Source organism: Uloborus diversus, chromosome 6 (genome assembly GCF_026930045.1).
Source record: "Uloborus diversus isolate 005 chromosome 6, Udiv.v.3.1, whole genome shotgun sequence".
NCBI lineage: Eukaryota > Metazoa > Arthropoda > Arachnida > Araneae > Uloboridae > Uloborus > Uloborus diversus.
This window is the reverse complement of record NC_072736.1, coordinates 25,083,467-25,111,186: the sequence shown is the minus strand read 5'-3', so window position 1 is coordinate 25,111,186 and position 27,720 is coordinate 25,083,467. Positions and strand designations below refer to the sequence as shown.

Below are 27,720 nucleotides of genomic sequence, written 5' to 3'. Positions count from 1 at the left end.
ACATTTATTTACACATCTCATAGAATTTATACAAACTGAAAGCTCAACAATATATATACTCATATTTTATTGCCAGACTAGAAAAGCTTATAAATATTGGTATTTATAAACAAGCTCATAATTAAGAAGTTCATTACATTACAGTTTTATACATATAACCAGAGTATCTATTGTTATTGCCCATTTAATGCAAAGACTTTTCTTTTCGAACATACTTCTGGTTGTGCATCAATATTAAATTTTGAACAGCAGTAATAGTTGATTGCTCATTCTGACCAGTTATTACATGTCGATCTATAACGACGTGTATTTCATCTGGGTCACTACCTAGAAGAAAAAAATGTTCTTTTTATTTTGCATGATACTTTAAGTTTTAATTTAAAAAATAACATTTAAAATTTTATATAAAAAAAGTTCTCTAAACTCGGGAGTTAAATACTTACAGCTGTAGGTAGCTAATTTATTTCTTATCACTTCTTCTGGAATGACTGGAATGTTTTCAAAATGAGGATTTCTGGCTAGTTCAAAAATTGAAGTCTAAAAAAAGGTATATAATATTTGGTACTTTGAGAAAAATGTGAATAACCAGACAAGCATGAAAATCAAATCATATATTATATATTACTCTTTTAACATGAATATTAATATAACCAACCTTTAAAAAAAAGGGGGATACAATATTCTACTAGAAGCATATCGATGATTCACCAACAATATATTTCACTTCAAAATTATTATATTATACTTTTTAATTTCACAAATATTAAATTTCAGGGATGAGAATGGTCAGACAGCAAAAAGGAAGAAATAAAAAAAAAAAAAAAAGAAAAATTAATTTGAATTTTGACATCTTGAATTCAAATTATGTTTTTCGCAATCACGAGTGTATGTATGTAGGCGTGTGTGTTTGTGTGTGGGGGTATGTGTGTTTGTGTGTAGGGTGTGTGTGTATGTGTGTTTAGTAGGGTTGGCTTTCTGCCTTGCCGGTGGCAGAAACTGGTTATCACCGGTAAAAACCGGCAAAAGCTGGCAAAAATTAAAGAGCATCCTAATTAATTCAAGTAATTACAAAATGATATTTAAGTAAACTAAAAAATGTAATTCCATTTTGCAATCACGAGTGTGTGTGTATGTAGGCGTGCGTGTTTGTGTGTGGGGGGTATGTGTGTTTGTGTGTAGGGGGTATGTGTGTGTAGCAGGGTTGGCTTTCTGCCGGCCGAAACTGGTTTCTGCCTTGCCGGTGGCAGAAACTGGTTATAACCGGTAAAAACCGGCAGAAACTGGCAAAAATTAAAAATCATCCTAATTAATTCAAGTAATTACAAAATGATATTTGTTTAAGTAAACAAAAAAATGTAATTCCATTTCATCATTGTAAAAAATAAAATTCATTGCCCTTGATTTAGTTTGATCAGAAAGAGAACTGTTTAACTGCAGATGCTCGTAACATTTGGATTAATCTAAAGCACAAGAATCTTAAGGGCACTTAAGAAAAATAAGTGACATACAGATTTAAACAGGCAGTTACTTTGTGTCATTTGCTAGCTTATATGTGTCATCTAAAATGCTTGGGATTAAAATTATTATGTGCTCAAGAAGAAAATGCCAGAATTTTACTTGCCGATAGTAACCTTGATTTTATACCCAATATCACAGCTTTACAAAACAAATTGACCCTATTTCCCAAAACTTATTTTTTCAGTCAAGTTTTAAAACCACCCCAGTTACTACATAAAGGACCAGTTTAAAAAATATATACAATTGATGAAAGTTTCGTGAATCTTTGCTGGATCCTTAATAGCATTGCCATCTACTTCTTCTGTTGCAAGAGTATTCTGTAATTTCTCCTCTATTCATATTAAATAAAGAAATCATTTACATTTTCAATCTACCTTTTCTTAGAGACAGCTGCAGAGTGCAAAAAACATAATGTTTGATTTTTAATGATATTGTAATTAAATTGTGCTTTGGGCTAACAATTCATTATTTTCCCGTGCTAAATTCCTATTGGGTATCAAAGATTTCTTTTATGTCATTTTTTGAGTTTTTGCCAGTTTCTGCCACAAATGTGGCAGAAAGGGGTTTTTGCCATGCCGGTTTCAACCGGTTTCTACCAGTGGTTTTAACCACCTCGGCAGAAACTTGCCAACCCTGTATTAAATTGGCCTTGAACTTTAAATATTAAAAAAAAATTTCTTTCTTTTTTTTTATTTATGAGTAAAATAATTGGAATTTAGCTGGGCCATTGTTTATGTTACTTCTAGTAGGTAACACTTTCATGTAAGAACGAAAAAAAAAGAAAACAAAAGGTTTCGAAATTGAAAAATATTTGCGTTCAAAAGTTATGTTTTCTGGAGAATGACCCATATATATATATATATATATATATAAATGATTGGTTATCTTTTTTCTTCCATTGGGACCCAAAATTAGGTTTTAAAAACTTCCTAATACGATTTCGGGATCAAAAGAACAACTTGCAGCTGCCTCATTTAATCATGAAATTCCAAACATTTTAACAGGCTGTAAAGCCTACACTATTTGAGATTCACCATAAATATTTTTTACTTTCAAAAAAAAAAAAAAAAAAAAAAAAACATAAAAAAAGTAACCATGCCAAGTTTCAATAAAATTTGAGACAGCGGTTGAGAAGTCAATTTTTTCTCAAACAAGCATGCAACTTTCGGCGCAGCACATGTTTGAAGTCGTTGGCATGATTCAAAAACATATGTTTTTGGCAGATATTGTTAAGGATAAAGATTCAATTGGGAAAAATAGAAGTAATAAGAAAATGGGGACTGAAAATTAAGAAAAATCGGAATATTTTCCGATTTTTGAGAAAAATAAGAGCGCTATGAGGCCTGAGAGAGGCTAAAAAAGGAGAAAAGGCTTTAAAAGTCAACAGAAAAAGCTAGAATTCCGGCAAAAGAGGGAAAACTCTCATCCCTGAAATTTAAAATGAAATAGGAATTTTTCTGAGATATAACCTCATTGATAGTAGTAAGAAAAATTCAAAATACTGCAAATGAAAAATTGAATAATTTAGACTAAACAGGCGGCTTTTGTATAACACAGTAATTGTACAATACGGTTTCGATTGATATTACACGGTACCAAATTTGAGATTATTATTACACAATTTAGATATTTACACAGTACAAAACTTGAATATGATACTTCATGGTCTTGATATAATATGAAAGTTATTATTTAAAAAGATAGAACTTTTTATTTTGTGTAATACATCCTGTTAATGTTTGATAATAACTCTAATAAATTTTTACTTTCTTTTATGAAACTTGATTTTGATATAACATGATACACATCCATTGATTCACATTACTTTTAAGTCTCGTATAACAGGGTTTCGATAAAGCATGAAACATGGTTTCGATACAACATGATACATATTGACAAGATTTTTACTATGTATATGATTAATTAGCGCCAAAAATAAGTTAAAAAGTTTTTTTTTTTTAAAGTCTTGTATAACACAGTTTCGATACTATATGGAACGAATTAACCAAGTTGTACAAGGGACACCTGTATTCGCTTAAAATTAAGTAAAATTGCAATCCACATCAAAAAAGTAACTACAGGAATTTAATAACTAAAATAAGTAGGTATTGGGTAGCATATGTTTAAAATAACTTCCAACTTTGAAAATAATTGAAATATTTTTAAGATGGAAAAGTATTGAAATCTGCTGCAATTTTCTCTGAAGCACGTGGTCCATTGAACATTTACATAGGGAAAGATTCCAAAAATAAATTTTTACTAAATAAGTTCTTAATTCGAAAGTTCTTAAAAGTCCAACTCTTGAACAAGCAATTCTTTCCATTCACTAAATTGTGGGCCAATTTTTTTTTAAAAAAAGAATTTTTTTCAAACCAGATAAGACTTTTTCAAAACTAGTCAAATTTTTCAGAAAAGAAAAAAAAAAAAAAAAAAAAAAAAAAATGCAGCACACAAATAAGTCTGGGGAAAATCAAGTACTTCACAGCTGTGATATGCCCTTTTTGACATACCGACATATTATGCTTAGGGGGGGGGGGGGGGGGGGGGGGGAAATGGTGTACAATTGACATAACATTTCATTTTATATTTCTATCAATTTTAATGGAGTTAGTTTAGCATTAACTATTTTACTTATTTTTCTCAGTTATATGATTCAGAAATAAATAATATACATTAGTTGGTGCACAGTCATGAGACACTTTCTTTTTTTCTGAGCAATGTTTAATATTTAATTAGGCACTTTTAGTATGAATTAAAATTGATACATTACTAATAATTTTATGAACACAAAATACAAGTAAAAAAGGAATATTACACTACTTTGTTCTATTAATAATGTTAACATCATAAAAATATAGGCCATAACTTTTTGGTTATTTTTAATAATAAATGAACAATATTACTATGATTACTATAATTTTTATACTGAAAATACCGAAGTTGAAAATATAAATATTGAAAATATCATGATATTTTCAAAATAAATATCGGATATATATCATGATATATATATCGACATATATATATATATATATATCGGCGAAACCTGTTTGGCATTCTTGAAAAAGTGGGTGTTATAATTTATAGACAACCCCTAATAAAGTTTTCAATCTTGAAAATTCCATACACATTAAAGAATACATGTGAGGCGTGTAGTATCGAAAGCCGCTCAATTCATACTCTTACTGCAAAAACATACAGGGAACATCAAAGACAAATTGCTTAGTGAACTTGACATTTTTGGTTGCACTAGTACATGGCATAAAAGTGAGAAGTCACATCAATTTAATAAGAGTTTGAATGGAAACTTAAAAAAAAAAATAATAATTTAAAAAAAAAAAAAGAAGAAAAATGCTAACTTTCAAAAAGAAAATGAAAATGAAGCAGTACACTGAATATTTCTCAAAGCAAAAAAACATTTTTGGAAAAAATTAGTGGACAAAGGGGGAAATGTTTTTTGTCTCTCTGGTAAAATTTAAAAAGTATATATACAGGGTTGGTTGATACTAAGGGCTTAATATATAAAGTAGTAAAGCTAGAATAAAGAGAAAAGGGGAAACAAATACATTATGAACAACAGCTTCCTCATAAGAAAATACATCAATGCAATAAAAATGTATATCACATACTGCTGTCAAGCTGTATTTACTGAAACACCATGTGTCATCTTCGTTAGCTGAAAACAAGGCAGCTACTCCCATTCCTATTGCACAAACAGGCTCTAGAATTATATTTAAGAAATTTAAAAATCACACAAATTTGACATTAGATCACATTATCTTAAAAATCAAAACCTTATCTTAAAATATTTTTTTATCCTTATCATATGGGTAAAAAATATTCATTTGAGTAATGATTAAAATATCCCATTTTGTGAAATTTAAAATTATTTATGGCAATATTGATTAACTAAGAAATGAAATGACATTTTAAATAGCTTTGCTTCGACAACCATTTTTAAATGCCCACAAATTTACAGAATTTTGTTTCCTTTTTTTCCAATGAACATTTTTATAGCCTTCTGATATAAGGGAAAACCTCAACTAAAAATGCGAGAATATCTTGAAATTAAAATTAACAGCTGTTTGTTCAATAAGACCTTTTACCTTTTGAGTTTTTATTTAAGTGGAAGATTTGGTGTATTTGTGGGGACTTCTAAAAACTTATTTAGTAGATAATATTAATTAGACATAAAATTCAAAACATAAGCTATAACTTATAAATGAGAAACTATTGAACACAGTTGAAATAAGACATATATTGCATTCTATATAAGCAGATGTTTAAACTTTCCAATGATTGTTAATGCAGATGCTATAATATTTCTTAATTATTGATTGGTTTAGTACTAACTGCATGATAAACACAAAAACTTAAAATTTTGTGCACAAATAAGAAATCACAAAAGAAATATTACAGGGTTCATACACTTTTGGTTAAAAAAAGTTCCCTGACTTTTCCAGGTTTTCCAGGTTGTTTTTTAGAAAATTCCAGGTTACTCGCTTCATTCAAAATTTAAGTTTAAATAGTAATATTTTCAAAATAATTAAAATTGTTTAAAGTAGCGATGCAGAACTGAAACTTCTCCCCTTAGATTTAAAAAAAAAAAAACTTGGTTTTTTTTTTTCGTTTGTTTTCTCTGTCAAAATTTTAAGTTTTTTTAAACATTTTGTTCAAAATTGTTTTAATTTGTTAACTATTTGTTGAAAACAGAGTACTTTCAACTTATTTTAGCGTTTCTTTGATGTCACGCGTAATATTATAGCGTTTTGCTGTAGTCCTGAAGCAGCCTTTTAGAATCCGCTTTTGGTTTACAATACTTCTTTTTATTTTCTTATTAGTAGGTTACACAAAACATATTGAGCAAAATGCAAAGCTAAATTTCAGTATAAATATGATTAACTTGTTGCATCGATCGGCATACCATGTAATGCATAGTAACAAATATCAACATCCGCCGATCATAGGCCAATGCCAATAATTTTTTTTTTTTTTTTCACATATTAAAGGACGCTTACATTAAAATTTCAAACTTTCTTTTCCAGAAAGTAATAGTCAATTTTCAAAAATTCATAACTTTTTGCACATTTAATGTTATTTTCAATATTACACATTGATATAAACGTCCAATTCTGTTTCTGGAAGTTTAAGTCTACTTCCATTGTGCAAACGATCAAATATGGCGACAAAGTGAAAAATTTAAAATAATAAGTAGATTTTTGGATTTGTAGTATAAAAGTAGTAATAAATAATTAATAATCCTTAAAAAACGACAATAAAAGCAAAATAGTCAGTATTTAGCATATAAGAGTCTAAATCAATTAAAACAAAAAAAATGTTATGAAGATTAAATTTTGCATTTTTCCAGAAAATAATTACAAATTATCCGGAAAAAAAGGGCACAATTTGTGTTGTTTTCAATAGTTTGCATTTCAATTAACATCCAATGCCGTTTTCGGGAACTTAGGCACTTGAAAAAGTCTTGTGTACTTCCATCTTGGGAATGACCAAATATGGCGGCTATGCCCAGAAATAAGAAATAACTTTTTTTTTAAATTTGTTGCATGAAGACAATTAAAAAATAATAAATCTTCATGATAATACAATTCATTGAAAAGTTTTTATCACATTTGCGTCCGAGGCAGTGAGGATAAGATTAAGTTTTAAGAACAAAATTTTTCATTTCTCAAGAAAATTATTTCAAATAATAACAGAAAAACAATTTGCAGGCCATTTTTTGTTGTTTTCATCAGTTTTCAATTAAAGAAAACATCCAATTCTGCTTTGTTTTTAGAAACTTTGGCATTTTTGGATCGTATCTACTTCCATCTTGTGAATGACCAAAGATGGCGACTACGTTTCACACGTAGCTGAAATGATTTTCCGATCAAAAAAAAAAAAAAAAAACGATTTTCCCCGATCGACCCTCCCATCTACAGGTTGTGCTTCCGAAGCAGTAAATTGTCTTCTCTCCTGTTGAGTTTGTGCATAATTGCTGTTCACCTGATTTTTTCCCCCTTAGGAACTACTGAGAGCCAAAAATGGCGGCTGCTGAAGATTTTTTGGGTCGCTACTTTTTTCATTGCTTTAAAATTGTTACAATTTTTTTAAATACATCGATAAAAATGAAGATTAGGTCTTATAAAACGAAATTCCCTGGGAAAAAATTGGGAAAAGAAAAATTTTGGGGACACATTTGGAAAATTCCTTGACATTTTTGACTAAGTCATTTTCCCTGATAATTCCAAGTTTTCCCGGAACGTACGAACCCTAAACCGAACAGAATGTTGTGGCAACCCATCTAAAACTTTAGGCAGTAGAAAGAAATGCGTTCCCCTCACTGACTCCATGAAGAAAATCTTCGCTTTTTTGGCGCATTTTTCGTTGTGAAAAAAAAACGTTCATTTTTCGATTGCAGTTTTTAAGTGCCAGCGTCGGTTTAGATAAAAATTTACAATTTTTTTCGTGAAATCACAATAAAAACGAAGACTAGATCTCATTAGTACTTAATTCCTTGGGAAAAAAATGGAAAAAAAATTTTTTGAGGACAAAATTTGAAAACTCCCTGACTTTTCCCTGACATTTTTGACAGTGTCATTTTCCCTGACAATTCCCGGTTTTCCCGGAATTCCCGGAGCGTACGAACCCTGTTATTACAAACTAGACATAAACTGTATTCCATTCAAGCACAGTTAGTCTCTGATGGTTGGTCATGAGGATTTCAGAACATTTTCCAAGTTTAACTTAATCTTTTTTAGAATTTGATTTCAGTATCATAATAATGCCAGCACCCAATTGCACCCACAAGAATTTAACTTAGGTCTTTGCATCCATAGGCTCACATAATGAGCATGAAAATTAGTTCCTTGTAACTTCAAAGCATATACCTGCAATTACTTGCAATATTGTGCTTTATAACATTGTTTCAGCAGACGAACTTTTTCTAAATGTATTTATTTCTTATGATTAAAAATGCTTTTTCTTTTTTTTTGGGGGGGGGGGAGAGGGGGGGGGATCTGAACCACCTTTTTTTTAATATGATAGACAATCATTAGCTTGCAGATACTTTTGAGTTGCGTGCACAGATACTTTATATTTTTATCTGACTCTGTTTATACATTAGTACATAATTTTATTTTATTTTCCTGCTCTGACTGCACTGTCTATCGGAGATACAAAAAGTGTGCAGGTATTAGCAAAATTTTATGCCTACTCTAAGTGTTCTTGGACTTTTATAGTTATTTTTTTTCTCTTGTCATTTAAATGTTCTAGTATTAAAATTTATGTATACCATGCATCGCTTCAATGGTACATAATCTGTCTCAATAAATCTTAAGTAATCAAGCAAATTAGGTAGTAAATGAAGTTTTGGTTGAAATATGCTTTTTGCATTATTTTAAAATGCAAAAGACTGAAAAAAAAAAAAAAAAAAAAGACGATTGAATAAATAACAAAAGAGCTACTTGGATTTTTTTCTCCATGTAATTTTAGAAAAACTTAGTTGGTCTGCCTTGTATATTTATTTACCTAATTGGAAAGCTGTATTTATTTAAAAAGGAAAACCTATTTAGCAAACTTGCATTTCCTTAAAAACTATAAGTTTCAAAATTTATTATTTCTGTAATTTATCTATAAAGCTTTGTTTGTTACTTTGCACCAATTAGATTTTACTCTTTGCAATAATGTATAAAATTTATGAAAACATTCGGGGAATGAAGTTTTTCAATGAAGTTTTTCAGAAAAAAAACCCCCTTGGTTTAAAAAAAAAAAAAAAAAAAAAAAAAAAAAAAAAAAAAAGTTTAAACCGTGGTTTTAACAAATGTGGTTTAAACCAAACAACCCTGTTCTAAAGCATAAAATACATACAAGTAACTGTTTGTGTTTAATCATTTTTTCAACAAAGAAAAAGTAAAAATTATTTTATAGTGAAGAGAGTTGACTTGCGCTTTTTCAGTGAAACACTGATGTTAAAATTCAAGTAATTTTCACCAATTAAAAATTCTCTGCAATAATCTTAAATGAAATAATAGAAAGTATTTCACAAAAAAGTTCTGAGAGTAATGTACTAAATTAAAAATTAATTACTTTTCTCTTGGATAAAGTTCTTCAATATTTGAGCAAGGTCCTTGTCATCACAAAGGTCATGAGCTGCACCAGGAGCATGAGGAATAAGTAAGCATGAATATCGATGAGCTATAAAAATATGCAAAACTTAAAAACATATAACTACAATGCATATTTTTCAACTTTTTGCATCAAAATAAAAATAGATAAATAGAATAAATAACATTATAAAATACTAACTTAACTTTTAGCAGCTAGCTTTTCAATGATTTAATTCAATCATATGAGCTAAAAACTAAATATTAAGTTTTGACAATTGTGTCTGGGTAACTGAATGGCATTTTAAGCAAAACAGTAAGTATTTAACATTTCGATAAAAAATATACATTACACAGAAGAATCCCTCTCCCTCTCCCCCCTCCTGGATTATTGCATGCTTTAAGCTGAATTTTATGGTAAAGTTGAATTCTTAAAAGGAATTTTGAAAGATTTTTAAAAAAATTCCAAAATTAAAGAAACTGACAGACACTATTGAATGTAACATGTCGGTCAGTTATGTTTTTATTATTATTTTCTTTAATCATCCAAAGTGCAATTTAGGAATTTAATTCCACCATTATATTCAGCTTAAAACATGCAGCAGCAACAGAAAATACATAATGCAAATTTTGCATTGAACGTTACAAAATATTTAGGAGGAGAAGGGGTACGTTGGACAGCGGGGCACGTTGGACCAGTCTTGATTTTAATACTATTAATATTTTTCATTTTATTTTATGACCGACAAATAGCACCAATGATCCTACAAATCCTATAATAAAATCACATGGTACAGTTATATTGAACAAATTTTATTCCAGAAAGTGTTATTTCAGTAGTCCTGAGTACAGGGTTCATACTCAATTTGGATAAAAAAATTCCATGACTTTTCCAGGACTTTTTCATGACTTCATAAAAATTTTCATGACCTTATTATACGAAGAGAATAGTACCATTTAATGTCAAACTCTCCAATTTTCGGAAATGGGCTTTAGAAAAACTTTTACGTGAATGTCATTACCTCATTCCAGCACTTACTTGTGAATGAAAAAATATCAGTGCACATTGCAGAAACTAATAATTTATTCTTGTTTGTCTTTAGCATATAAATTCAAGTAAAGTAAAAATATCGTGAAATGTTTAAATGTCTAATAAATATTTAATAAATAAGGCAGAATAGTAATAATGGGACAAAAATTGAATGAGTCATTATTACTAAGTTTCAATAATAAATTCACTTCATAAAAACATCGCCCTTTGGCATCAATAGTGCACAAATTACCCATGTAACTTGACCGTATATTTGTTCATTTAAGTAAAGCCTCGTTTTTCAGTAAATTCATTTTTCTAAATCAGATATTTCAGCTGGCCACATGGATCAGTTTTGCGAGTTGTATATTGGGCATCACTGTTTTAGAATACAGTCGGACCTCCATATATCGAAGTAGCAAATTTCCGGAAAAAAATTTGATAGAAATTTCGATATATAGAAAAGGATCTTATTTTATCGTACAAATCTCCTAAAACCTTTAAAATTAAAGCTAATTTTCTTGTATAAAACCCAATTTCTAATTTATACGAGCATCGGATTAAATGAAAGTTGAAAAATAAAAAATTAACAGAAATTACATTTTTGCGCCGTCATACATCTTCATTCTTCGGCAATTAACTTGATTCGCAACATTAGGGGGGGGGGGGGGGGTTGACAATGTAATCGAGAGAAAAGAAAAAAAATCAATCTACTTAACTTGAATGATTTTTACTGAAGCTTAAAAGACTAGGAATGACAATCAACAGACAAAGATAACTTGAAAATGATTTTACAGTGTTACTGGTTACAACTTAGATTTGAAATAAACTTGAGGGAAGTTAAGAACTCCAGAACGGAACAACGACCTATCTACACACCCCTCAACCCCAGATTCCTTATGAGTTTCGTAGCAACCTTTAGAGAACATAATTTTCATTTTTCATGAGACAAACAGTCTAAGGTGGAAAAAAAAATGTACGAATGTCTCGAATTTTTTTTTGATATATAGAGATTTTTTCAATATATAGAACCAATTTTTCTATGTAACGAACATAGAAATTTCCTGGGATTTCGATACATAGAAAATTTTGGTATGTGGAAGTTCGATGTATGGAGGTTCGACTGTAGTATAATTCCCCTATTTCCATGTTCTATTGCCTGACTAAAGTCTTCAATTTCTAAAGCCTTATACATATTGAGATAAACTCTGATGAAATTAGTAATGAATTTTTTACAAGTAGTTGAAACGAACTTGGATGCAATCTAATTGCACTTTTTGAGGGGGCGTGGCACAATCAAGAACGTGCATGTCTACTACTACAGAATATAAAATGTAAGAAGTGCTGAAAATGATGGTGAATTCAAAATTAGTGATGCTTCAGTAGTAAAATCACATTACGAAAATAGGCGAGCGGCTGTTGCAGAAGCGGATGAAATTGGATTCCAAAACTCGGATTTGTTTTTGAGATCGTTCAATTTACATGCAATATTACTAAATCACTCAATATTTCTAGGGCTCTTTTAGCTATTGTTATTTTTTTACTTCCAAAGACATTTTTCCATGACTTTAAATAAATTTCCATGACTTTTAATGAAAATATTAATTTTCCATGACTTTTCCAGGTCTGAAATTTGTTTATTATTTTTCCATGACTTTCCAGGATTTCCATGACCCGTACGAACTCTGTGAGTAATTTTCAGAAAACTGTAACTTTATTTTTTTTCCTGCTTCTTATCAAGATTGCGGGGAAAAAAAATTGAACTCCTATGTTTTAGTAAGTTTCTTTAGTCGTAATAATTGGCATTTTTTGTCAAAATGAAAAATATATGACGGCACTTTTTCACACCAAGAATATTAGATCAGTTGGTCCAGACCAACCTATCCCATATAATTAAATAAAAATCTTTCTTCTCTTAAATCTCAATAATTATTGTAACAATATATATATTCTAAGTGTTCATATACTATGCATTCATTTCATTTTACACACGTTCCGAAATAATAATAATAAAAACTTAAGGCAAAAAGCACCCAAAACAGTATGCTTGTAAGAGCGAAAATAAGATACTAAAATATATCCAATGGGGTTTTTCAATGATTTTTTTTGCAAGTTCGAAGCAGTTTGGGAGTATTTTCCGACCAAACAGTCAGAGAGTGCAATTTCTGCATTCTGTAGGATAAACTGAAAAACAAAAAATATTTCCAATTTGTATGAACCATGGGTTTTTATTTATTTTTGTAGAAAGTGCCCTAAGTATGGGTTTTTTGGTTGATTTTTCGGAAGTTCGAGGGGCCGTTTGGGGGTGTTTTATAATTATTCAAACAGTCAGGAAGTGCTATTTCTATCTTCTGTAAGAGTTAAAATAAGACAATGAAATAATTGCACGGAGCCTAAAGAATGGGTTTATTGAATGATTTTTTTAAAAGTCAAAGGGAAGGGTTTTTGGTTGATTTTTTATAACTTCGAGGCCGCTGGGGTTTGTTTTATAGCCATCCAAACAGTCCGAGAGTGATATTTATTTTGTAAGAGCGAAAATAAGACTAAAAACATTCCCACAGATTTTTTTAAATGATTTTTTTTTTTCATGTTCTTGGCAGTCTGGCAGTACTTTAGGGCTATCTAAACAACAGTTCTAGTTCTGTATTCTGTAAGAAGTAAACTAAGAAACTAAAGTATTTCCTATTCGCCTATAAATTATCGGTTTTTGCAAGAGCCTGAAGATCTGGTTTTTTCATTGATTTTTCGAAAGTTTAGGGCAGTCTGGAAGTATTTTTGAACCATCCAAAATGTCTGGGAGTACAATTTTCACATTCTGTACAAGCAAAACTGATAAAATAAAGTTTTTGATTTGTTCAAGGATGGGTTTTCTGACTGATTTTTTGCAAATGCCTAAAGGATTTGTTTTTAAATTTGGTTTTAACAAGTTAGAGGATGTCTGGGAATATTTTAAAATTGTTAAAACAATCTGGGAGTGGAATTTCTGCATTGTGTGGGAGCTAAATTGATAAAATAAAGTATTTGCAATTTGCCTAAAAGATGGGGTTTTTAATGATTTTTTTTTTTTTTTTTGCAAATTCCTAGAGGATTTGCTTTTTAAAATGTTTTTCGCAAGTTCGAGGACATTTAGGAGCATTCTATAATTGTTCACACAGTCTGGGAGCGATATATATGGGTCATTCTCCAGAAAACGTAGCTTTTGAACGCAAATATTTTTCAGTTTCAAAACCTTTCGTTTTCTTTTTTTTTTTTCATTCTTACATGAAAGTGTTACCTAGTAGAAGTAACCATAAATAATGGCCCAGATAAGTTCCAATTATTTTACTCATAAATAAAAAAATTTAAAAATGCCTTGTTCAAGGAAATAATTTTTTTTAAATGTTTAAAAATTGAGTCCAATTTACTATCAAAGTAGTCATTTTGTTAAGTGTGCAAACAATGAGCTATTTTAATGATTAGTGGGAATTTAATTTTTTGCTCTCTTAGTTAGAGTACAGCTTAATTAGTAGTTATTGTTTTAGTTCAAATGTGTGTTAAAAGTAGTATTTAGTAAATCTGAGAACATACTGGCAATTTATAATTGTGGTAGAATCCCTAAGATTTAAACCTCCATCATATATTTTCAGCTCACAAATAATGACATTGAAATGGTCTGTCACGGAGGTGAGATTCATGGAAGTGAGGAATTTTCCATTAATATAGGCCTAAATGGATACATTTTTCAGGGAAACATGATTTTTTTTCATTGCTACAATCCAGGGGCGGCATTTCATCATTTCATTTGGGGGGTCGAGTTTCTTAAATATGTATTAGCACAGTGCAGTCCCAAACGCACATTAACTAACAGGAAGTGGTCATAAAATCGGTTTAATATGAATAAAAATTAGTGTTTAAAAACAATTAAAATTTTGATTAACTTTCTAATAAGTTATCATGCAAAACATCTCGGATACTAAAGTTTTTATACCTTTTGGAAAAATTTTAATGCATGATTTTTGGAATTCAGGAGGACAGGGAATCATGTTACTAATCAGTGCTTAGTGTCGTGCTGTTTTGCCAGTACAGCTGAATAAAAAAGACGGTGAAAAAGCTCATGCCCTTTAGCATGTATAACTTCGTTTGAATTGTTTGTCCATTGCGCTTCAAAAATAATTCTTTAACCTCCTGAGACATAAAAAAAATATATTTCTCTACTAGCTGAGCTGATTGGAATAGTTAAAAAATAATTGAAGTAACAAAGTTATGTATGAAAACACGTTTTATATGCTGCTCTTCAAAATCACCCAGGCAACTTCAAAAATTGTGAAGCGCTTAATTTTTCATCATTGAATAATCTAGTCTCATCGGCGCTCTCAGCTTCAATGAGATGTCATCTGCCTCCAGCTCTATTATTCACTATTCCAGACTGATGAGTCCATGACAAGAACGAAACTTCAGCATCTGAATGCGATAACCGGTTTGTCGGTATACTGTTTATAAATTTTCTTGCCTCATGCTAAAAATTTTACTCATAATTGAAACATTTTATTTTTCGTTATCAAAATCCAATTCAGATAATATAGAGCCAACCATACAGAAAAATGATTATCATCAAATCTTGTGTTAATTTCATTCGAAATTGGATCTATTACTTTATACAAAATATTATAGAATCAATCTTTAGACGGATTCTTTAAGACTCCACATCATCATGTGGATTTTTGTGACTTTTTTTTCGCCTTTTTAAAATTGGCTCGGAGGAAGTTATTATCTTGAAAAGTTTCACGCTTGTTTGATATATACATCTATGTAAAATCTAATTTCAGTTTCAATTGTAGATTGAACTATGGTGGTATGGAGCATAGATCAATTGTAGATTGAACTGTGGCTTGAATAGTCCGAAAATTAAAGGTAGCGGATTGAAGTTGTTTTGATAGAGTAAAGCATTTTTCAAAAACTTCCTCAATACAAACAAATTGAATAAAAATTCAAACGAAGTCATAAATGCTAAAAAGCATGGGCTTTTTCACCATTGGGAGAATCGTTTTGCAATAATTCTTCCAGTCGTCAAATCCCTGCTTTGAAGTTATAGAGAAATGTTTTTATGGTTTTAACTCTTGAAGACCATCTTGTGTCACCCCGGCATTGCATAATTATAGAGCTCCACAAAAGGTATTTGTTGATATGTTTTTTTTTTTAATTCAATAATCACATGCATTTTTAAGAAGTCCCTACGAAAGCATTATTGCATTGAGCTGAAACGTGTTTCCAGCAGAAGAAAGCGATGAACACTCATTAAATAAATATACATTTAAAAAATGAGCGTTAAAGTGAATGTAAAATATCAAGGAATTTTCTTGTAAAAACCATGCAGCCACAACACTTTGCAGAGGCCTCTCATATTGAGCATACCATCGTTACACTGGACACACAAGTGTGAAATATTTAGCCTATATGAGTGGGTACGTACCCCACCTGTGGGGCACGTTGGTCCACTTTACGAGGTTCTGTTAAAAAATTAATATAAAAAGTTTATCAATTCAACACTTCCAAAAAAAAAAAAAATCTGTCGTGTTGAGAAGAGTTTAATAAAACTTATTGTAGAAAATCTAACTGCTCATTAAATTTCTTGATGAGATAAAAAATAAGTTAAAAAGCGGACCAACATGCCCCACCTCACCTTACTGTTTTTAAAAATACCAGTCAGTTACCCATCGAATTTCCCATCTTTAAAAAATGCCTAATATAAGAGAAATTCAATATCCAGAAGATTGACAAGAGTAAAAAAGAAAAGCAGAATTAAGGAAAAAAAAGAACGATAATTGTAAGAACAACAGGTCTGTAGACTCTAGTCAGTGAGGGTAAAAAAGACTAAAAATAGGATCATTCAAAATAGTATTTACAAAGAGTAACAAAATAATTTCTTGAAAAAGCAATAATTTTCTCTAGCGTTAAATTTTGCAAAATGAAGCTGTTTGTAATCCCCATAAAATGATTAGGTATGTTTATAAAAAGTCGTACACATACACTTTTTTACAACGCAAAATTTCTACTTATGCGAAAGGTCTTGGAAGGAATCCCTCACGTAAGTTGAGACTTGACTGTATTGGAAATATTTTGCACAGCTTAAATTCTTGAGATTACGATGGGCTCGCAAATGTTGGGGAAAATTAAAGCTTTATGAAAAAAATGCTTTTATAGCAATAACAAGAATAAAATCATTACTTCATATTGATTAAAAGGAAAAAAAACTTACGATCTATTGTCTGTAAGCTAAGAGGTATTGCTATGGATTTCATACGGAATTCATTCAACCATCTTCTGCTTTGATCATCTTCTTTGATAAATTCTAAAGGCTTGCCCTGAGTTCCAGCATGAAAAAAATCACATGAATAAGTGAAAGTAATATTAAAAGAGCAAAAAAAAAAAAAAAAATTAACACAAATTGAAGAATTATTAAATGTTAAAATTTTTTTAACAAAAACTCTTAATCTATTACACACAAAATACGACTATTTACCAGGGTATCAAGTCGCATTTTTTGTAAAATGCAAAAACACTAAATTTCAAAACAAGAGCAAGGCATTTTTGTTCTTTTGCTGAAATTAAAAAAAAAAAGAAGCGTGACATGAAAGAGAAAACAAGCAAGCAGGAAGACATTCAGTTTGATCCAATTATAAATCTTAGCCAAAATGCTTAAATTACTATTAAACTCAGTTAGATTAATAACAGCTAAATTAAATTTAAGTTACTGTATATACTCATGTATGAGTCAATCTCCTATATAAGTCGACTCCCTATGCTTGTAGGAGAAAAATCGGGAAAAATTGAAAATCCGTGTACAAACCCAGTTTGTACTTTTCCAGAGAAACGGGAGCGTTTTGCCACTAATTTTAAATTTAAAAAGAAGAAAAATGAAATGCAGTGAACATTTTTATGTTAAAAAACATCTGATTTTCATTCTTTTGCACGAAAAGGGTTCACTTTTGCAATCACAATTTTTGCAAAGGGTTCAATATCAATGTTACCATTTTTAAAAATTGTTGCTTTTATTTTGATTTTATATCAATAAAATTTTATGCTGTAGCCATATTACATTGTTTTTAAACGAGCTGATGTGTGTGTGCATCACATGACTTCCTTTTACTCCAATTTAATAATAACAGTGCCTCACAGTACACTAAGAAACACTTTAAATGCTTTCATCCCAAGTTTGTTGCAAATTGAAGCAAAGAAAACATTTTATACAGATAAATTTTCCCAATGTTGGCAATTTTTATGTGATTCAAGGTTAACACTCGAAATATGCCCAAATTGAAACCTGATTTAAAAAAAAAAGCCAAATGTGTCGCCAAGTTGGCGACCAAAAAATGGCGATATATTGCCAAGTGTGTGCCAAATTATATCAGCACTTGAGTTTGGATTGAAATTAGCAATGATTTTATCCCAAAAAGGTGTAAAAGACCCCCTTTGGAACATCTGAATGCAAATGCAACCAAAAGGGAAGATGCATAACTAGACCCCACTAGGAGTCTACGTACCAAATTTCAACTTTCTAGGTCATACCGTTTTTAAGTTATGCGAGATACATACACACATACATATGTACATATGGACGTCATGAGAAAACTCGTTTAATTAACTTGGGGATTGTCAAAATGGATACTTCAAGTGTCTATACGTTCTTAGGCATATATCCTTTGTGTGGTCAGGTTGAAAAAAAACTCAATATTCCTCCGGGAGCGAGCAAAATGGAAATTAAGGGCGATTTTGGGGTGAAAATGTTTCGAACACAATACTTCCTTTTTGTAAAAGGAAGTAAAAATGAGCATTAATTTGCGACTTTCTTGAAAAATCGTGAATACGGCATTCCTTGCACTTTTCGCTTAGTTGGCCATTTACTGTAATTATTTATTCTTTATTTCACAGTCAGACTGTGCAAAATCATATCACAATGTTTAAGTATTTACTTCTTTAGCATTTTCTTAAAAGAGATGGACTAAAATCGGGAAAATATTCCACGTTTTCGAGTGTTTTTTTCAAAGAAAAAATCAGGGAAAATTTGCAGAAATTCTGCCCCGAGTATAAGTTGACCCCTAACTAACCCTCATTTTTTGTAGTAAATTTCTTGACTTATACGTGAGTATATATGGTAAGTAAGTTAGTTTTAATGGGCATTACCTCCTCCTCTTCCCCTCCTTCAATGCATTATGGGAGAAGGAAAATGTACTGTTGTAAAAATCAAACTTCTGTTCTCTTGACCAGCAAGTACAATTCTAAATTTTCATCTCAAATTTGAGGGAAAAAATAGCAACGGTCTATTTCTTTTGAAACGTCATGGCTGAAATCTACCTCAGGGCCAGACTAACGTAAGTACAAAAATGGTCATTTTTAGGATGTTACTGGATTGTATGTAGAATGTCATTCTGCATTGAGCCATAACAACAAAATTCTACAAAAAATATCCTTCCTAATTATTTTCTATTGTTATAAGAGTGTGTGTCCCAACCTAAATATTTTTAAGCTCTCCTGCAAAGTAGTGATAGTGTGACTCATGTTAGTCTGGCTTTGAGGTATATAACTTTAGTTTTCAACAAGAGGTGAAACATGTTGAGGTAGTGTTCACTCTAGAGGAAAAAAGGGCAGGGTGCTGGTCTTTGAAAGGAGCACTGCAATCATACAAAGGGCACTATTTCAACGCGGTTGCACCCCCCCCCCCCCAAAAAAAATGAGAAATAACACTTTAAAACACCCTGCAAATATTCAAACAGTGTAGTCTGCACCATGAGCTCCCCCCCCCCCTCTTTCATGGCCACCACTGACTTTAGAATTAAATATAGTGATATTATCCAGTCATTTGCCCTTAGAAAAGGGTTCCCTTGACTAACCAAGCACATTTTCCCCACTCCTAAGGAGCATTTAGCTATGCTGAAATTTGACTTTTGGGTGTTTTTCAACATTATTTTGGGTTATAAATGTGACTACTACTTATTCTGTAAGAGTAAAAACTCTAGGTATTTTAAAATCCTTTGACTTGCAATATAAGAATAGTATTTAATTACTGATTCCCCCTTCCTAGAGTTAAAAAAAAAAATTCCTACTTATCTACATTTATATCGTGAAATATTTTAGTAGACATCAAGATCATGATGAATGTAAATTAAACTTTTTTAAAAATATTGCATTTTAAGCTACGTTAAATTAAAATACCATGAGATCATTTGTTTAAATTTAATATTTTTTGCAAAAAATCGGTGGTAACCAATGAGGAAATAATTATTAAAATCCTACTTGCAAAAATTAATAGACAAGACTAAAAACAAAAACAATAATTTTTTTAGTATTTAAAATGAAAACCAATATATGCTAATTAAAGTCGCGCATGTTAAAATATACATTCCAATTGTTAAAAAACTGAAATATTTACAAGATGCAACGGATTGAAATCTCAAACACTGGAAGTAATTTATTGTGAAACATCCCAAAAATAGTGTTATGATTTATTGAAATAAAACATAAAATCAGCTAATCTTGGGTTGCATATGTCAAAACAACTTCTGATTGTCAAATATATTACAATATTTACAAGATGCAAAAGGATTGACATCTCAAGCGCGGTGGACGATTTTCTGTGATGCACACGTGTTAAGCACATATTGACACATGAGAAGAAAACTGAAAATTGCATTGATGAAATGTTAAAAAAAAAAAAAAAATGCACAATTCAACAAATGCCTAAGGAATTCAAGCACTATGTAATCTTTCAGAACTTTTTCAATCATTTAAAAATGAACTTTTTTCCTAATCCCTTTTCAAGTTTTATCGAGAGCATACCAACCCTGCTTCTGTTCTATTTTGCAGAAGAAAAAAAGCCTGAAACATCACTAATCTTCGTATTTTATCTGCTAGCAGCATCTATATTCTTTTCCTCCAACTCTTTAAATTTCCTTTAGCAGAAGGCACGTGTTGTTTGCGTTCTCACTCAGACTTTTTCCAAGAACCCCTTCTATTTTTCCTGGAACAGACACCCCCTGATCCTACAGCAGAAAATACTATGAAGTATTTACTCTCATTGTTGATTCTCAGAAGATCAAAGATGGGGCTTGAATGAAACAAATCTCTCCCTCCCCCCTTCACAGATCGTAGACAATGACCGGACCCCTTTCCACACCCTTTTAAGCCCCTTTGGGAAGAAGGAAGAACTTGCTTTTGTACCCAACTAATAAGCCTGTCTGAATTCTGAGACTCTCATTTACTCTCTTTGCCTAGGTGTTTGCTTCTCCTTTTATTTATGGGACCTTTTTCCTGGTGAATTTCTGGTGGCAATAGACGTTTTTGTGACCGATCGCAGGGCAAATAAAATTGCTGGATATCATGGGGTTCGATCAGATGCTCGCGATGTCTTTTTAAAAACACAGGGAGCAATTCCTTACTTTTAAAAAGGGCAAGGCATATTTTGTGCACTAAATGAAGGGTAGGGCGCATTCTGCCGATATGAAAAAGGGCAGGACGCTGTGCCCTTCAAAAACGGTCTAGCGGGATCACTAGTTGAGGCATTAAGAAAGATATGTAAACATATTCATCAACCTTCAACATTTTGGTGTTTTGCTAAAGCTTTTTTAGAACTTTTGAAAGCAGCTTAAATCCTGTCATTCATACTGCAGCACTGGCAAGTTGTTCTCCCTACACCGACAGAAAAATAACGTATACAGAGCTTAATTATTAATTTATTTATTCAGGGGTACCCTCCCTTAAGCGCAAGGGTGCACTCCCTCAATATCTCCGAGACCCCCCCCCCCCAAAATGAGAAAAATTCCCCTTGAAACACTCTTTCTCTAAAATAATTTAACGGCACAGTCTGCGCCATGACCCCTTTCAGATGGGCACTCCCGATTTTTTTGGAAAATTTACAATTCACAGGTTGAGAGTTTGATTGCTTATCTGTGAGGGTAAAGTATTGAACCAGAATGATCTTATGGATTTATTGCTTTTTTTTTTGTTGTCTACCGACAAGCACAATATAATGAGGTGTATTTACAATATTTACCTCATCTCACAAATTCTGATGAGGCCACAATGATTATAAATGATAACTCCCTAATTACTAATTTTTAAAATAAATATCAGTTAAAAACATTGAAAACTGTCACTTACTCCAGGAGTTGCAATCTGGACAGTGAAATTGGTATGTAGAACTGTAAATGATTGAATAAAGGATTGAGCTGATGTTCCTGAAAAAGAATAAGTGAACACTTTATATGCTAATCATAAAATTCTTAATGATCATAATTCAAAGCATTCATAAGTTCATAGTTTTAATAAAAAAGGGGTGTGGGGATGATTTACTAATTTGTTTACAACTGTTCATTCAATTGTTCACAAATTTGAAAAATATACTGAAACACACATTTTGGAAGAACAGAAAACGTTTTGAGCTTTTAAAAGTAATCAGCAGCTAATTCAAAGCAGTAAATTTTTTTTTTTTATCATGTAAACTATACTTAAGATAGACACATGTGTGTGTGCTATTTTACAAATAAAAGGAAATCACATTATAATGTAACATTATTCATAACGGTAGTGGCAAACACATACAGTAGGGTGGGCCAAAAAACTTTTTTTTTATTTGGATGATGGGTAGTGTGGAAAAGGTACCATTGATGGAGCAAAGTGCACACAAAAAATTTGAATTTTTTTGCACAATTTCTTGATTTGCTGCAATTGGGTTGAAGTTTTGAAAAAATGTTTTTTCATGTTTTTAGTCAAAATTGGTAAAAAAAAGTCTGTTTTTATTTTCGATGATGAGTTGCGCAGAAAAGGTGCCATTGGTGGTACTAAACTCCCATAAAAATTTTGAGGTGGGTGGTACAGTTCTTTCCTTTGCCACAAATTAGAAGTTTTCGCAATTTTCGGTTTTTTTAACATTTTCAATAAGTTTTCTCAAATAGTAAAAATTTTGTTTTCGCCATATTTCTCTGCCATAATTATATAATTTTATCACATGTGATGCATTTTTAGATGCAAGGTGTGTTATAAATTAACTACTTATTGCATATAATTTTTCTTTTAGAAAACTTAGTGCAGCTCTATGTTTGGTTTGTGTTTAAAACCAATGGGAGTAAAGCAGAATTTGTTCGTCATCACTGTTGAATCTTTTTAAATAAGAACAAAGTTATTATCTTTTAACTAAAAACAGTCACATGAAATGGCACCCCCATAAGAACATGAGAAGAAAAACAAAAAACAACGGTGTCATTCAGTGGCGGATCTAGAACTCGAGCAAGGGGGGGGCTAACATCGGTCTAAGTAGGGAGTCACTGTTTTAGAGGGTCTTTTCGGTTGTTTTTGCGAGTACAATCGAACCTTGATATCTCGAATCCCTTCATGTCTCGAAAAAAAATTTCCCTGCATTTTCTATAAAAACCCCTATGTATTTTCCATAGTTATCTCGAACTTTATTTTTCGAAAACCCTGGTTATGTCGAAATTTTCGCACAGAAGCAAGTTTCAGTTGTTGTTTTTCTTTGGCAATTTTTGTAGTAAAACCAGTTCCAGGGATCAGTTTTCATCTCTCTTCTTGGAAACTTTGTGATTAGGGGATTGAAGCAAGATAATAAGGAAGTGTTGGTATGAAAGGGGTGGTGTTTTCCCCAGAGTTTAGAATTTTTGTGCATTTCTCTGGAACATGTTGTCCACTTTGAGGAAAAGGGCTTGATTTTTCGCCAGTCAGTTTTCAAGTGAAAGCGCATAACGTGTTCCTTATTTTCATCATTCTGCTTTTTTAACGCCTACAAAATGGCTGCTGAAAACTTTTTGAATGTGGGGAGCTACTAGTTGAAGATAAGAATTTTTAAATTTTTAGGTGAAAAACCAAGTTGAAAATGTTGCTCATTTCCAAATCTCTTCCTGTGCACTTGCGACAATTATAAAATTTAAAATCTAATAAAATATTGAAGACTACTTTATTGATCGCAATTCAAAGTGGTCTCATAGTACGTATATAAATGCGTACGTGTGTGTAATTGTGAGAGTTTCTAGTGTAATTTTTTTAAAACTTTGATAGTTTAAAAACTCGATGTCTCGAATTTTTTTCCCGTCATGAGAGATATTGAGGTTGTACTGTACTCTCAATCTCGGGGGGAGGCAGGGCCTTATTACTGAATAGGCCGTGGCATTGGGCCTAAACTTTTTAGAAGCCCCCCATTGACTAAAAAAATGTAGCCAATGACCAAAATTGTATGGTTTAACTATAGGGGAGCCTTCGAAAAACTGTTTGGCCTAGGGCCTCTGATACCTTAATCGGACCATGGGGGGGGGGGGGCATTGTTCTTAAAGGGACAGACACTCCTGTTTAAATAACATTAAATTTTCTCGAAAAGGGGTTTAGGACTAGAAATACGGCTTACAATAAACTTATATAGTATATACTGAGGAATATAAATAATTTCGCGCACATCTTAAAAGTCTGAAAACACTATATACACCTCAGTTGAATATAAAGCTACAAATTACCGCCCCATGGCCAGAGCTAAGACAGAATTGCAAGCTAACACCGGAAAGGTCAGTTACAGCATCCTGAGATTGCAGTTGCGTTTTAGCTTTATGCTCATGAGTCTGGAGTAGCCAAAAACATGTTCAGGCAAAAAACTTCATGTAAAGCTGAGTAGATTATCACATTGGTAGATAAAAATACGTTCGCATAACAGAAAGAGATGTGCAAACAAGGTCTCCCTATCGAAAAAGTGAAGATAAAAGCTAGGGTATAAACACTATACCCCAGCTATTGCTGGAGAAAGGTAGTAAAAAGAAGCGGATGCGTGAAGGGGGTCAGGACCTTCTCGTAGAAATTTGAAAAATTGATGCCAAAACGCAATTTTCTGGAACATTTTGGTGGTAAAGTTAGGTGAGATGAGGGTGAGGTTCCTTGCAGAGTATTTTTCCTTACTATAGTCAATTTCAAGCTTTCACTGGCGATATTAGGGGATTGAATGCTCTTTCCAGAAATTTGCACAATCGAAAGGTTAAAAACGCATTTTTATGCTATAGGGTAACACGTCCAGTAATTGGCACTTCCAATAAAAATGTCATAAAATAAGATTCATATCCAATCTTTTAAAAGTAGAAGGCTATATATCAACTGAATGTACAATTACTTTAAAGATTATAACTTCAATTCATGTTACTAAATGGTAGCAGTGCATAGGAAAGAAAAACAATTGTGGATTGTCTCAAATCAGTCATTTTTGTTGCAAAAGCTTCTTCTCTGGCTTAAGGGAAGCTTGCACATCAATCCATTAAAATCTGACTTAAAATTTATTTTAAATTTTGGTTGTCAAAAGTTTTGTTTAGTTGAAAGGTGTTACTTTGAGTGAGTAGAAGAAAAGTTTTGTCTCTTTTTAGGTTTTTGAAGAAATGATGGATGCCATTTAGTGGTGCTTCAGTTTTTCTAGTCCCCAGTAATTGGCACATGTGCTTATAGTCTCTAATGTGTTGTTCAATGTGTCACTAGTTTGATTTCTGATACTTTTGCAGAAAAAATATTGTATGGGTTCTACTATTGATTTGAATCCTCCAGGATCTACTGTTAAATTTAAAAAAAAAAAAAACAATAAAAAAACAAATATGTTTGGACATCACAGATATATTGCAACTGTAGAGAACTGTTTCATTTTTTATGGTCCCTTAGAATCATCGAGTTAATGTTCTATTTCTATGAAAACAGCTATAATTCGTAAAATCAAAACTGCATGCCGACTGATGAAACAGCAATAATCTCGATATTTTTTTTCATGCACCTAACATTCCAAATTTTTATTTCTCTAAAATATGTTTTTTAACATTAAGATGTATAATTTAACATTAATTTAAGTAAAATTACCAACTCTAAATTAACATTAATAATGTTTCTAATGATGATGAGTTTGTATGTAATCTAAAAGTGAAAAATAAAGTGATTTTCCAGTTTTATTAACATGTTCCAATCACTGGATCACAATGTGTCATACACAGGGGTATCAGGTGCCAATTACTGGTGAATTTGGTAACTTTTTATACATAAATTTTTATAAAAATGTCTATTCAAATATTTTTGCTTTTAGTAAACTGAGTACATGCGCAGATGTGCATTCTTTGATAAAAAAATATTTACAAGTAAATATTTTTTTTCTAAGAAGCGAAAACAGAAGTAAGTTTAAGGACAAACTCTTAAAAGTGCCAATCACTGGGGTTTTTACCCTATGTAATAACGTTAAGGTGATGGGGAAGGTCCAGAGGCTCTCTCTGCAAAGTTTTTCGCTGTAGAACTCAGGAAAACACAATTATAGACTATCTTTGGTCACATTAGGAGAGAATTCTTTGGTGATTTACTTTGAAAAATTTCATTAAGAAGGAATTTTACGCAACTTCTGGTCAATTTACCTTACTAGGTCGTTCTCCTCCGGAAGTCTTTCGACATTGAACACTCAAATTAGGCTGTAACTGGTGACGTTTGGGAAATGAAGAGGGTTCGGAGGTACTCTCCGGAAAAGTTTGGTCAGTGAAGTCTGAAAGGCGCAACTTCAGTCGATGTTTGGTTAAATTTAGAAAATGGGAAATTTTGGAGGAAATATTTTAACAACTAAGTCTTCAAAAGGTGGCGTTTTGTTTGGGAAATGGAAAAAGTTCACGGGCTGTCTGTGGAAGTTTTTTGACCCTTAAGTTCCAAAAACTCAACAGTATGCCTTCTTCATCAACGTTAGAGGGACCTCCTAACGTCACAAAAGTGATGTGTCAGGTTTTTATTCAGATTTTTTTTCCAAATTGAGGTCTTAAAGATGTGACTTAAGGTTTAGGTTTGGGAAAGATAGAGGAAAGAGGACTCTCTGCCTCTTCTTGACTCTATCGGTCTCCTTCCCTCCCGAAATCTCTTCAAAAAGTCATTTTTAAGTTGCATGTGAAGAAAAACTGTTCAGGGATTCTCTCGAAAAATTTTCTAAAACGAAATTTAAAGCTATCTGTGCTGATACTAAGGGGAAGGTGCTCGGGGGAACCGCCAGAAATTTATAAAAGCTGAAGTTTTAGAAGCTCAAAAATTTGTGTTTAAAGATGTTTAGCGTGTAGAGAAGAATTTGGGTATTTTCTTCGGCTAAATTTGGAAATTGAATTTTAAAGGCCCAATTTCTTCTATCTTTTATAGTAATAGGAAAAGAGTGAGTGTTCGGAGATCTTCTCCAGAACTTTTTCGATATCGAAGTCTTTAAAACGCATTTCAGGCTATCTTGGATCATATCATAAATGTGAAACAATATTAGACAAATAAATACAAATGTGACCACCAGCAACAGGCTCTGGGCCCGGCTAGGCTGGTCCTAGTTAGTTTATAGGTCCCCAATGGCCCTCTTAAAGCTATCCATCCCCTTGCTCGTTACCGCCTCTTCCGGTAAACTGTTCCATGCGCCCATGACCCTACTAAAAAAGTCATTTTTCCTAGTTTCCAGGTTAGCCTGAGATTTGAATAGCTTAAAACAATGACCCCTTGTCCTGCTTTCTATGCAAAAACTTAACCCGTTAACATCTTTCATTTTAAATGAAAATAATTATCTCACCTTCTTTAGAACCACTTAAAACAATGAGACAGTTATGCTTTGCACTAGTCATTTTAAGAAGCGATTATAAGTTTTTTAACTTGAATAATATCGATCATTTGAAAAGAGCTTCAATGTAATGAAACGCCCCTCATAAAGCAACAAACATTTAAAAGCGTGTGAAGTTATGTAGTGATGAGACAGAATCAAACTAGTTCGTCATTTCGAGCATGAACATAAAATTTACACACAGTCAATTTCAGAATCCTCATGTCAGTATGGAAAAATGTCTTCTCTGTGAATTCATATTGATATTGATACGATCCCGCTTTTGTTGTTAACCGGCATTTTCATGCAAGCTGCCAGCTGAGTGTCAAACGTCAAAAACTTACAGCATTAGTGAAAAAAAAAGAAAGAATGAAAAATAGTTATGAGTCATTATGTTATCTTTACAATTTTTCATTGTCGTGAGTGATTTCAAATTTTTTGCGATTTCTTCTTCATTATAAATTTTTAACCAAGAAGTCCGC

The 27,720-nt window shown here is 31.7% G+C and overlaps 1 protein-coding gene across 1 annotated transcript; it reads right to left on the bottom strand.

Annotated features, from left to right (window-relative positions):
* Nucleotides 1-27,536, bottom strand: LOC129224194 (glutamine amidotransferase-like class 1 domain-containing protein 1). Its single transcript, XM_054858612.1, has 7 exons — nucleotides 27,212-27,536; nucleotides 21,784-21,860; nucleotides 16,886-16,991; nucleotides 9,604-9,711; nucleotides 5,148-5,239; nucleotides 444-537; nucleotides 1-327 (listed from the first exon to the last, which is right to left on the bottom strand). The coding sequence occupies exons 1-7, from the start codon at nucleotides 27,261-27,263 to the stop codon at nucleotides 185-187; spliced, it is 672 nt and encodes a 223-aa protein (XP_054714587.1). The 5' UTR covers nucleotides 27,264-27,536; the 3' UTR covers nucleotides 1-184.
* Between the last annotated feature and the right edge of the window lie 184 nt (nucleotides 27,537-27,720).

Bases quoted from the DNA above. Each gene is read 5' to 3' on its own strand.
- LOC129224194 (XM_054858612.1), bottom strand. From the start codon at position 27,263: ATGACTAGTGCAAAGCATAACTGTCTCATTGTTTTAAGTGGTTCTAAA. The intron at 16,992-21,783 runs GTAAGTGACAGT...GCTGGAACTCAG, and splicing joins TCCAGATTGCAACTCCTGGA to GGCAAGCCTTTAGAATTTAT. The intron at 9,712-16,885 runs GTAAGTTTTTTT...ATATTTTTATAG, and splicing joins TAGCTTACAGACAATAGATC to CTCATCGATATTCATGCTTA.